This window comes from Mustela nivalis (genome assembly GCF_964662115.1).
Source record: "Mustela nivalis genome assembly, chromosome: 15".
Classification (NCBI taxonomy): domain Eukaryota; kingdom Metazoa; phylum Chordata; class Mammalia; order Carnivora; family Mustelidae; genus Mustela; species Mustela nivalis.
In genome coordinates this window covers 4,532,561-4,545,156 of record NC_139034.1, presented here as the reverse complement: position 1 = coordinate 4,545,156, position 12,596 = coordinate 4,532,561, and the positions used below count along the sequence as shown (strand labels likewise).

At 34.2% G+C, this 12,596-nt stretch overlaps 1 protein-coding gene across 1 annotated transcript in view; it reads left to right on the top strand.

The window, feature by feature from the left end:
• The window catches only part of XPO4 (exportin 4), a 123,720-nt gene that overhangs the window by 19,689 nt on the left and 91,435 nt on the right, over positions 1-12,596 (top strand). The window contains exon 2 of the mRNA XM_082701674.1: positions 8,519-8,624. Within this exon, the coding sequence (XP_082557800.1) occupies positions 8,519-8,624 (106 nt within the window). The remainder of the gene's footprint in view (positions 1-8,518; positions 8,625-12,596) is intronic.

Genomic DNA, 12,596 nt, shown 5'->3' with positions numbered 1-12,596 from the left:
TTGTATCTCTTTTCAGTTTTCTCCTATGTTTAAAAAAATGCCTTTTTTTAATATATATATGTGTGTGTGTGTGTATATATATATGGATATATTTATTTATTTATTTTAAAATATTTTATTTATTTATTTGACAGAGAGAGAGGTCGCAAGTAGGCAGAGAGGCAGGCAGAGAGAGAGAGGGGGTCGCAAGTAGGCAGAGAGGCAGGCAGAGAGAGCGGGGGGGAAGCAGGCTCCCCATTGAGCAGAGAGCCCAATGCGGGCCTCAATCCCAGGACCCTTACTGAGATCATGACCTGAGCCAAAGGCAGAGGCTTAACCCACTGAGCCACCCAGGCGCCCTCTTACGTGCCTTTTAATCTATCCATTGAGTTTTTAACATTTTTGAGGCATATACAATAAAATTCACAAATCTTGGGTGTTTAGTTTGATGAGTTTGGGCTGTTGTATATACTCCCTGTAACTACCATCTAAGTGAGATATATGTTTATAAAATGTTGAAATTTTTCTTGTATGTTGTTCCTAAGAGATCTGTTGTGTTATCTTGCTACTTACTTTTACCATTTTTAAGTACTTTCATATAGTTGTACAGCCTTCACCACTATCTCCAGAATTTTTCCATTATCCCAAACTGAAACTCTGTACTCATTAAATAATAATTCCCCATTTCTCCCCTCACCCCATCCAAGGCAAGCACTATTCTACTTTCTTTCTCTATGAGTTTAACTGTTTTAGATACCTTATATAAGTGGAATTATATGGCATTTTTCTCATTTCTTGCTTATTTCATGCAGCAGATTGTTTCCAAGATTCATTCCTGTTGTAGCATGTATCAAAAATTCATTCCTTTTTAAGGCTGAATATATGCCATTATCTGTGTATGTATACTACCTTTTGTTTATTTATTGCTCCATCAGTGGACATGTGGTTGTTTACACCTTTCGGCTTTTGGGAGTAATACTGCTATGGACATTGGTATATGGTCTGTTTGAGCCCTGCTTTTCATTCTTTTGAGTATATACCTAGAGGTGGAATGCTGTCTTGTGTGCTAGTTCTGTGTTTAATTTTTGAGGAACTAACATACTATTTTTATAGTAGCTGCATTAAAAAAAAAAATAAATGTTGGGGTGCCTGGGTGGCTCAGTCAGTTAAACACCTGCCTTCGGCTCAGGTCATGATCCCAGGGTCCTGAGATCAAGCCCTGCATCCAGCTCCTTGCTCCATGGGGAGCCTGCTTCTCCCTCTGCCTGCCACTCCCCTTGCTTGTGCGTGCATACGCTCTCTCTCTCTCTCTCTCTCTGTCAAGTAAATAAATAAAATCTTAAAAAAACTAACAAACCAAACCTACATGTTTTACATTCCCACCAGTAATGGACAAGGGTTCCAGTTTCTCCACATCTTTGTCAACAACTGTTCCTTTCTTTCCTTGTCTTTCTTTGTCATTCTTCTAGATGTAAAGTACAATCTCATTGTAGTTTTGATTTGCATTTCCCTAATGAGTGATGTTGGGAATATTTTTATGTGCTTACTTGCCGTTTGTATGTCTTTGGAGAAAATGTATATTCCTGAGGTGCCTGGGTAGCTCTGTCAGTTAAGTATTTGCTTTCTGGTCAGGTCATGATCTCAAGGTCTTTGAATTGAGCCAGGCGTCAGGCTCTCTGCTCAGCAGGGCATCTGCTTCTCCCTCTCCCTCTATGCTTTCTCTCCCTTTCTCATTTAAAAAAAAAAAAAAAATCTTGAATATAAAAGAAATATATATTCGAGTTCTTTGCTCATTTTTAAATTGAGTTCTTTGTTTCTCTTTTGTTTAGTTTTAGGAATCCTTTATAGATTCTGGTGGTTACTCCCTTATCATATGTATGATTGGTAAAAATTTTTCCCATTCTGTGAATTGATTTTTTGTTCTGTTGATAGTATCATTTGATATGCAAAGGGTTTTTTAATTAGGTTTGCATCATATAGTTTTAAGTTCTTTTAAACATTTGTACTGTGTTTCTGAACATTTCCAATATTTAAGAGTTTTGTTGGTTTGATTGCTTAATTTATTATTTTGCAGACTCATGGTGACATGTTTTCTCACGTGTTTAAAAGTTTTTGAATATTAGCTGTGGGAGGTGTTTCTGGAAAAGTCTGAAACCTGGATTATAGTGCATGACCAACACAGGACTACTTTAAATTTATTGGCTTGAAGTTTTTGGGCCACATGGGTCCTGTTGAAATGAAGCAGAAACTTGTTTGAAGGCTTGTTCATGGTTATCAGTTGTAGTAATTTTCTACTTTTACCTATCACTAAGATCCAGGCTAGGAAGTTTCTTTCTCCCTCTCTTCTTCCTCCCTCTCTGTTTTTCTTTTTGTTTTTAATGGTTTACCTGTACTAAGTTTTATGTTTACCTGTACTCAGGTTTTGTTTTTTAATGGTTTACCTGTAATAAATTTTATGTTTACGTGTACTCAGGTTTTTGTTTTTTAATGGTTTACCTGTACTCAGTTTTATGTGGAGGGATGGGATGTCCTGTTAGTTCCCATCTTAGGAGATTCCTGATTATATCTTGTGTCATTTTTACCTTTGGGCAGCCATCAGAATGGAAATTCAAGGTCACCTGGGATTGGCAGATGTCTCTTGGGTAAATGCATAAGTGCCGTTTTTAATCTTTGGATCACTGCTTTGGTTTAGTTTTAGCTTCTGAGGATTTCTTAATTTGTTGTAAGCTCAGGAGTACATTAAAAATGTAGAGATACTTCATCCACCATTTTTATTTGGTTTTAGCTGGAGAGGAGTTCAGAGTATCTTGAACTGTTGGGGCCCAAGGAAGGCTCCCTCATTTTAAAAATGCAATGTTTCAAATAAATGGAGAAATATGAGCAGTTTAAATCATAACCATGTACCCATCTCCTGGATTAACAAAGGTTAATATAGTCATTTTACATATAATCTTAAAAATAATGTCACAGATATAATTGAAGCCTCCTTTGGGTCCCTTTTAGATACTGTTCTCCAGTCTCTGCTTCTTCATAATCATAATTTTAAAATTGTTTGTCCTTACCATCCATGTTTTTACATTTTGCCCACAAAGAAAAATAAAAACTACCATAATTTAGAGTTTCTGAAATTTTATATAGATGATATGTTATATATATTCTGTCATTTGGTCTCTCCTCTGTCAATTTCTATTGTGAAATGATCACAGTTAATTAATACATGTCAACATACATAGCTACTAAATCTTTTTCTTAAGATGAGAACTTTTAAGATCTATTCTCTTAGAAACTTTCAAATACACAATATTATTAATATAGTTACCATCCTATACATAGCATCCCCATAGCTTACTTATTTTATAACTGGAAGTTTGCCTTTTCACCCCCTTCACCCATTTCATCTTCCTCTTCCTCACAGCCACCAATCTGATCTTGTATCTATGAAGAGCTGTTTTTTGTTAGAGACAACATATAAGTGAGATCATTCTCTTTAAGTAAATGTCTTTCTCTCTCACTTCACTTAGGCATACTGCTTTCAAGGTCCTTTTTCCTAGTTAATTTGACTCTTTTGGGCCTTTTCCTTATTTGTCTTGGGATTTCCTTGTCATATTCTGAGATGAACCATAAGGTTCATCTGTATTTAAATTGGAATTGTATTAATTATTATAGGTTAATTTGAGGAGACTCATGTGTATTTTTAACTGCAGTTCTCTTACCAATTATAAGATGTATTCATCAGCGTCATTAGATGGGAACCCTGATTTGCCTGGAGAGATCCTTGACTGGAAGTTTCCCAAATACTGCGCTACAGAGATAGGATTAGAAACCTGGGGATTTTAAGTCAGTATCCCATTCTTTTAATTAAAGGGGACTCTAAGATTGTTTAAAAGGATTTTTAAGGTGGTGTAAACCTGTTTGTAAGCAGAAAGCACAGTACCATTGCTTAGCATAACTTTAAGATAAAAAGAGAGAAGAGAGGAGGGAGGAAATGAGGTGATAAGTGAGCAGGGAGCCAGTGGGACAGGAATGGGAGAAGGATTTAGATTTCAGAGAAAGCTGAGGGGGAGGGAATATTTTGTTAGAAATTGGAGAAGGATATAGGAGATCAGTCCTTTTGAAAAGGAAGATACATAAAGGAGCTAGCTAATCATACAGGAAGGCTTTCACTTTGGGAAAGAAAAGAAAGATCATTTTCTGAGAGATTGGAATACTGGGTGTCATGAGATGAGAGGTTTGAGAGAAAAACAGATTTGAAAGGAGAGTTTTTGGGAGTGTGCTAGGAAATCACAAGAGATTAATTAGGGCACATCTCTCAAATGAGTTTAGCTGGAAAGGTCCAGTTTCTGGAATTTAGTTTTTGTGGAACACTTGAAATATTGATATGATAATATCATTATGTGTTATGGTTTTAAATTTAGGTAGGAGCATTGGTAAGTTCCAAAGGTTTAAGGAAAGATTGTAGATAGAAAACTAAAAATTGAACAAATTCTTAACTTAAAGTCTTCAGGGAATGAATGAAAAATTGCCAGTAAACATGTTTTTAGGTAGTACATCTGTGATTTTCTCTTTTTTAGTGTATGTGCTGCCAAAGGGAGCACCATCTGTGATTTTCTAATTTGAACATTAAGCCATGCTCTCTCTCTAACAAAAAGAACAATTAGAGCTAAGAAAATTCTTATTATGAGCTCTATGACATAGCTTCCAGTTTTGTTTTCTACTTTTGTTGCTTGTTTCCTTTCTACAAGTTGTGCCTGATTTTTCAATCTTTGACCATTTTTTTTAACACAGTCCTATAAATGTTGGTATTTATAGTAAGCCAAGAATATTACTCAGATTTCTCTAATAGCTATCTGATAGAAATTAGTCTCAATCATGTCTCTTCATTAGTACTAAAAAAGAGTCAAATAATGGGCTTTTATATCACACAATGTAAGGTGAAATTCTGGTTATGATATTTATTGTGATCTTGGGTATGTGACGATCTGCAAATATAAGTTTCTCCATATGTAAAAGGGAGGAAATAATTAGTACAGGGATGTTGCGTGATTAAATAAGAGCGTATGTATGTAACTTAGCAGTCTGCATGAGGAATAATTAATGCTTTTGTTGTTAACCAGAATAAAAGTTACTGTGTAGCTGCCCAGGGAAAGAAAAAGTCTGAAGGTCTCATAGGATTTAGCAAGTGGGATTTTTTGAGGATAGATTAGCATGATGACAGAGAAACCAGAATGCAGTTAGTGGCAGAAGTGATAGACTGTCATAATTATTTGCGTGATTACTTGATCAATGTCTGTCTTTTCTAAGACTCAGAATTCTGTAAGGGCAGGGGTAATTTTCCCTGTTGTTACACACTCAGTTTCTGGCATGGTGCTTGAAGTTTAGGTAGTCTTAGTAAATATTCTTTTAATAGAAATTATTTAGGTACTTTGGTTTTCCCAAACCCCTCATATTAAATATGTCATTTAATCCATTTATTAGTGTATTTTGAGTTCTAGCTTCAGATGCCCTTGGCTGTGTGCTACCAATGGTGTTTTCTCAGGGTTTTTTGTAAATTGAAGGTGGCCTGGATAGGCTATGGAATGGTGCAGGCTGGGCGAGAAACACCAGTATATTGCGTTAGGAATTTGTGAGCTTCAGGTTTCTTGCTAGCGTGACTCCTTAGAAAAACCTCAATTTTTCCCTGATGTTGACTTTGTTGTCCTGAAGAAACCCAGAATTGCTCACCTGCTGTTTCCTCTTACCATTACTGTACTCTGCTACCACCTACTATTTATTTCAGCTCTTCTGATTCATTTGAGCTTTTTAAAAGTTTTTACTATTTATTAATGACAATGAAAGAACATTAATAGACAATACAAAAAGACTCTTTTATTTTACTATTATTTCTTTACTGAAAGTTTACAAGCTATGTAAAACATCCTAATGCCTGCATTGGGTGCTAGAGGAGGACTTTTAGGGGGAATTTACTTTCTTTCTATCTCCATGCTTTAAACACAGTAAGTCTTACATGGTACTGAGCCATCTAAGTGTAGTTTCTGTTAAAGAGTTAGGGCACTAGGTTCAGTTTCCACCTCTGTTTCCTCTTTGACCGTGAGCAAATTGATTACTCCATTCCTCAGTTTCCTCATCTGTAAAATGGGGATAATGATAGTTTGTACCTCGTAAGGCTGTTATTAGGATTAATGAGATTATATATGTACGTTCCCATCCATCTATTTGAAAATAATGCTTTGCAATGCTGAGTACTCAGTCTTGTGTTGCCTCTCCTTTTGGTATGTGCAAAGCTCTAGGAATTTAGAGATGAGTAAAGTTAAGTTTCTGGTGTCAGAAAAGTCAGAGAAAAGGAAAGAGGGGTAAGCAAATACTTGGGAGTACATTATGGTAAGTTGGGTAGTAGAGGAGATACACCTGTAGTGTATCCTACAAGGTGAGAGAGACACATCATTTGTGTCTGACTAGGGAGAGGTCAGAAAAAGCTGATGAAGGAGAGACTGAAGCAGAATTTGAAGGATGAATTCTGATTTCTTTCTTTTTTTTTTTATTTAATTTTATTTTTTCAGTGTTCCAAGAGAGTTCTGATTTCTAAAGAGGAAGGAGTTTACAGGTGGAGGTTCCATAGGTCATACTATGTAGGGACTTTGGAGGGAAAAATGTATATTTTTGGTTTAGGCTCCCTGCCTGCTGAATCTTTAGGGGCTGGGAATCTGTTTTGTGTTTTGTTTTTAACAAAAACCTTCAGCACTCAGCAGTGCATATAACTTGCTATTTGGAAACCACTGCCAAGTCATTTTCAAAAAGAATTAAAAGCTTTGGTTTTGGGAAACTAAAGTGAACACCATATTGCCATTTAATGAATCAGTTGATGATTTTATTGTTTTTATGATAATGTTCAACCAGGTGATTGAGATAAACCAACTTTTAGATTATACTTCACTACTTAGGAAATCTGATACTTTATAAATGAAATAGTTAAGTTATATTGAGACCTGTACTTTATTAGAGTGTCTAAAGGTCATTAGCCTTAGGAACTATTTTTGTTTGTAGAGTAACTGGCATGATTATTTGCAAAATTGTATATGTACTGCTTTTCAAGGGTGATGAGATGAATGTTTAAATCAGAATTACCTGGGCAATCCATAGTTGTTGATTTGTATTCATAGCAGTATAACATGTTGCAGTGATGTTTAATAATATGCCTGTGTTTCTGGGGTATAGTCAGCAGATATTAATGAAAATATATCTTGCGAAAACACAAACTTGTTGAATTTAAAAAGACGGTGAGAATGAAGAATTTGCAAATGGAAGGACAAAAATATTTATATTTAGCATAGATTTCACAGTATTTTATTAATAAAGCCTTTTTTCAAAAAACATTAAGGAATTTAACACAATTCTTTAATAAAAATATTTTCATTTTTATTAGAGAGCTGTAGAGGGTGCTGTATCATTGGGAATAGTATCTGAATTGGTTTTAGCTAATTACAAGAATTCCTTTAGGCCAGACTATCAAAGTTGGTTAATTTCTCATAGATACACATTTCTGCTCACTATTTTAACTAAAATTATAGTGACTAATGTTGCTATAGTTTATAATAATGGTCTAACATACTTTATTGCAAAATGTTTTTTATCTTCCAGATTATTTGAATCTAGTTGAAATTTTGATCTCCCCATTTTCTATTGGTTACAGTAGCAAAGGTTTATTTTCCTACCATCTACCTTGACTCTCCCCGCCCAAATTGCGAATTCTGGTATTTAATTGGTAGACTTATTTAAGCAATCTCTTCTCTTCAGATGGGTCCCAATCAGTCGAAGATAACCATGCCATATAATGAGAATATATATATTTTAGGTTCAAAAGAATATTTATCTTTAGAGAAAAGAACAAAATGGAATTTTAGAACAAAATGGAACTTAAAAACCTGATAGACTTTACAGGTGGTTTTTGTTAAGCCAGAATTCTGGCTTTTTCTGATTTATTTATTATTCAGATAGGAGTTTTATAAATCCCAACTTCACTGTTCCCTAGTTTTTCTGGTTTAATGGTGATTTTAGAAAACTTGATATGTAGAATTATCTGGTAATAACTTTTATTTTAAAGGATTGCTGTTAGAAAACACATTTTTAGTAACTTAAGGATTCATTTTCACCAGTGCTGAAGAATTTAGAGATTATTTGAACTTGATGAAGTGATATATTTTAGAATAAAAAGCAGTAAGTTAGCTATGTTTAAAAGATAAGGAAAATGTTAGGTAAGTATCTTCTAAAATGTAGGCATCTTTAAAGGCTTCTCATCCAAACTTTGCCAGGAATTTCTTCCTTTTTCCTGAAACCATATTTTAAATATTTATTAAGAAGTTTTATACTATAGTTTCTTTAAAATAAGAAGCAGGAATTTGTCCTTTCATTACCACCACCCATCCCAAGTGAAAATATTTTCTCTTTGTGTGGGTTAAAGGTTTGCTGCTGTTCAAGCTTTCTTATTAAACAAGTGTACTCTGTTTTTTTGTTTTGTTTTGCTTTTGTTTTTTTAACTCTCAAGGCACCACCTTCCATGGTTAATAATGAGCAACGCCAGCATGCAGAGCACATATTCTTATCATTTAGGAAATCAAAATCACCATTTGCGGTTTGCAAGCATATTTTGGGTAAGTATTCGTTTTAAAAATAATTTTGCAGAATCAGATCTCATTTTTCTGTCTTGAATGTTTTTAAATTTTTAAATTTAAATTCCTTTTAAAACAAGCAGGTTTGTATAGTTAAAATTTTCCATTAATATTGATTCTATTGAAGTGGCTTTAAAGATATTCCATAAAGCCAGACAGAGAAATTTGTTTTTACTTTGAATTTTCTTCCCCTGAATATAGTATTCAGTAATTTATTATTCAATAATTTATTCAGTAATTTTTTATTGACCATAACACAAAGGCTGTTAATGGTGGTGGGGGGGGAAGTCTAACAGTTTTTCAGTTGTTCAAGTGTGCTGTCACTTACCATAGGAAATGTACTATAATATAGCTTACCCTAGTGTTTTAAAATTATGATTATTTTGGAGGTTTCAACAGTTTTTCTTTTAGTTTTTTTCAGAAAATTTTTTTTTAACCATGTAGCTTATACTCAGCTTTCTTAGCAAATATTAGTTCTGTGTAGGTTATCACTGTATATTTTTAAATGAAGCATTTTTACTCTTGTAAAAATATTTTATGGGTACCCTTTATCTGACATATGTACAGAAATGATCTCTTTCCTTTAAAAATAATCACAAAAGTTTTAACTCTTGTCCAAAAATGGCATTTTCTTAAATATATACACACAGTTTTCTTCCTCTTACATGTTTTTCAAAAACAGTAAGAGAAAATTTCATTGGTTATTGTTATTTTATAACTTAATTATTGTTGGCTCTTTTGCTTAATCGGAGCTATTTTTTGTAACCCATATTTGAGGCTCTGAGCTATCCTTGACTACAAAGTTGATTAGTTGTGTATTAAGACCTAAAATTTATGACCTTTTATTCTTGTGCTTTTAGAAAGACTCATCTGTTAGCCACCAGCACTCTGGTTTCTAGATTGAAATAGCCTATAATTAAAATTATGTTAATAATGCTTTATGTAAAGGGCTTATAAATAAGTTGTCAGATTGTAGTAGAAAGAGTATTGCTGTAGGTATGGTGAGATCGGGATACCTGCACGGTATCAACTTAGGAAGTCATTTAGCCCGTTTTTCATCTGTAAGAGGAGAACATTGGTACCCTTTTCCTTCATGGACTTGGTTGCCTTAAGCTGTTATGAGGCACAAATGTAGTAACATTTAAAACCGCTTTGTAAACAGTCTAAGTGACCCCATTACCTGATTACAGAAGGCATTTAAAAAATATGATAACCTTAAAAAAGTGCTCTGTTCTCTTTTTGCAAGGAGCTAGCAGTGGTGGTGAAGGTGGCTCTGTCTCATTCAGGAGTTAGATCTTACCATTAGAGGGACAGTTTTAATAACCACCTTTTAAATTCTAAATGAGGCAGTTTTGGTCTTTTTTTTTTTTTTTTTAAAGGTCAATTTTTATACTTTGGGGTGAATTTGTTTCTGGCATTAAGAAAATTTGTTACCATATGCCCATGGAGAATATTTGATTTCATGTTAAATTATAAGAAGCAAAACTAAACATCACTATTAAGAATTTAAGGGAGGCTTCATCTTTACTGCCTTGAGATTGTCCAGCATTTAGAAATTAGATTTAGAAAGCCATCATATTAAACTAGTCACCTAAAATAAATTGAGTCTGGTTTTTATGGCTTATGCCTTAACTACATTAATTAGGATTCCATCATTTTCATCTGACTTTCTGTTGTAATTCAGTTGTCATTCTGTACTAGTTGGGAAATAGTTGATCTAAGTTTTAAGTATTTTATTAGAGTGTATTTGTTTATACAATTCTTTCCTTTTTAGAGTATGTATTTTATGAAGTACTATTGCTTTGTTATGATTTGAGCTTGTTTTAGAATACTTTTGTTTTCCTGATAAAAATTTCTAAAGAATAGTATTGCTAGTTCTGGCTGTGCTTTTAAAATCAGTTTGGGTTTTGAGACATTAACTATTTAAAAGGTTGAGTGCATGTATTATAAGCATAATCTAATCATTAATGTACTGCAAAGCCCTGTGTTACATTAATGTTTACATCTAAACTTCACAGAAAATCTTTCAACTCCTTACTCAGTTGCCACCAGCACAGAAGGGTTAATTCCTCTAAGAAGACTTCTCATACACGTGGCAGTCAATCGCAATTCAGAATTTTCACATTCTTATTTAGGGATAATATGTCATTTTTATACAGTGGGTAATATTCTGATAAAGGGGAGACTTTCTCTTCGATGCTTCCCTTCTCTGGCCTCTTAAAATTCTTCCTTCCCACTTAAGTTTTATGTTGCTTGTTTTTCCCCATTTCTTTCTCTTCTACACTTTTATTTTTATTCTAGGTTTACTTTTCCACTCTTCTCTGTGTGTGTGTGTGTGTGTGCGCGCGCACACGCGCGTGTGCGTGTTCATGTTGCATGCCTGTGCATTTTATCAGAAGACTTTTAGACTTCAGAAGTCTGGCACTTAAGGTTTTGCTAGTTTGGTCTGGTCGAATGTGTGTTCCCAAATCCTGCAAGTTCTGTTCTTGTTTAAGAAATACCTCCAACCAGTGAGAGATTGGTTCAATGCTTCTGGGACTAACTTTGTAGCATTCTTCTATCCTTCCCTCAGAGAGAAATGGATTTCTTTAATTTCTTATCTCAGAAGTGGTTGAAATAAAACAAAGTGAAACCCAAGACTTGTTGTTTGGTGTGCCTATGTATCATTAAGCAGACTCTGGAGCTTCTATTGCCTGTGCTTTAGACAGAAATCTTTAAGGCTAGAGGTAAATGTATATAGTAGCTGAATATCTCGGCCTTGACTATTACGGTTTTAGTATTCCTCTGAAAATATTTTTGATCAGAATGTAGTGCTCTGCCTCTCATTATTTACTTCAATTTATTTCACCTCTCATTATTTACTTTAACTTTTGTCTTCATGGTTCTGTGTAGTTTCAGATGGCTGACATGATAGAAATTAATTTTATTTACATAATTATTATTAAAGAAAGTTACTGTGGTGGGAAGTGAAAGCTTCCTGCCAAAGTGGCCCAAAATAATTATCTAGACAGTGTCCTGGTCAGTGGAGAATCATCCTACAAGTATCAGAAATTCCAAGTAAATTGTGATTTCCTCATGAAGACTTTGCAATTTCAAGCATCTTTAGAGCAGAGAGCAAGAATAAGAGCTTGTTTGTCCAAGTGAAGTCCTAATCTTCTGCTGGTAGCTTCTAGAGTTCCATAGAGCTTCTGCACATTTATATTACGTGTACATACAGTTTATGAAGGCTAATCATAAGTTTTACGAGAAGGTATAATTCATTAGGTTAGGAAGATTCCTCCTTTTAAATTTGGAATTCAGCTTTCTTTTTTTCAGATCCTCCATTCTTAGAGACAGCTTCTTATGGGAGTAGTAATTTAGCTATGCCAATTTAATATCAAACAGAGGTATCTAAGAGTTATCTTGGAAACTTTTGAATGTCATTCATCTTCTGCAGTTATTTCCTCCCCCTTGCAAAAAAAGGAGGAGGAGGCAGGAAAAATGGATTGGGTATAAGCACAAACAGAAATAAGCATGTTTCATTGCTTATGAAAACAAGAAGGTACTTGCTTGGTCTCTCTTCATTGGCATATGCCTTTAGGGGCGGGTTAGTATAGCTCAAGAAACATTTACCAGCCATGCTTATTGAATTTCTTCTCTTAATCTCTTGGTTCATCAACACTTTCTTTAGCTGTAAAATGCAGAAAATGAATTAGATGATCTTCGAAATAGTATTTCCAAAATTCTGTGAGTCTGTAAGATTTTGCTTCTTTGTTAAAACTCATAGTTAAGGATTTCAGGTTTCTTGTCTTTAAAATTTTTACCATTGCAATAGAAAATGAAATTAGGCCATCAATCATCATTCAGTTTCAGGAAGAGGTTTATAATAAGAGACTACCTAACTTACCTTTATGAAGCAGTACCATATTTTTCCTTAAGTGATCTAAATAGATAGAGCTAGTTTCTGTTTCAAAT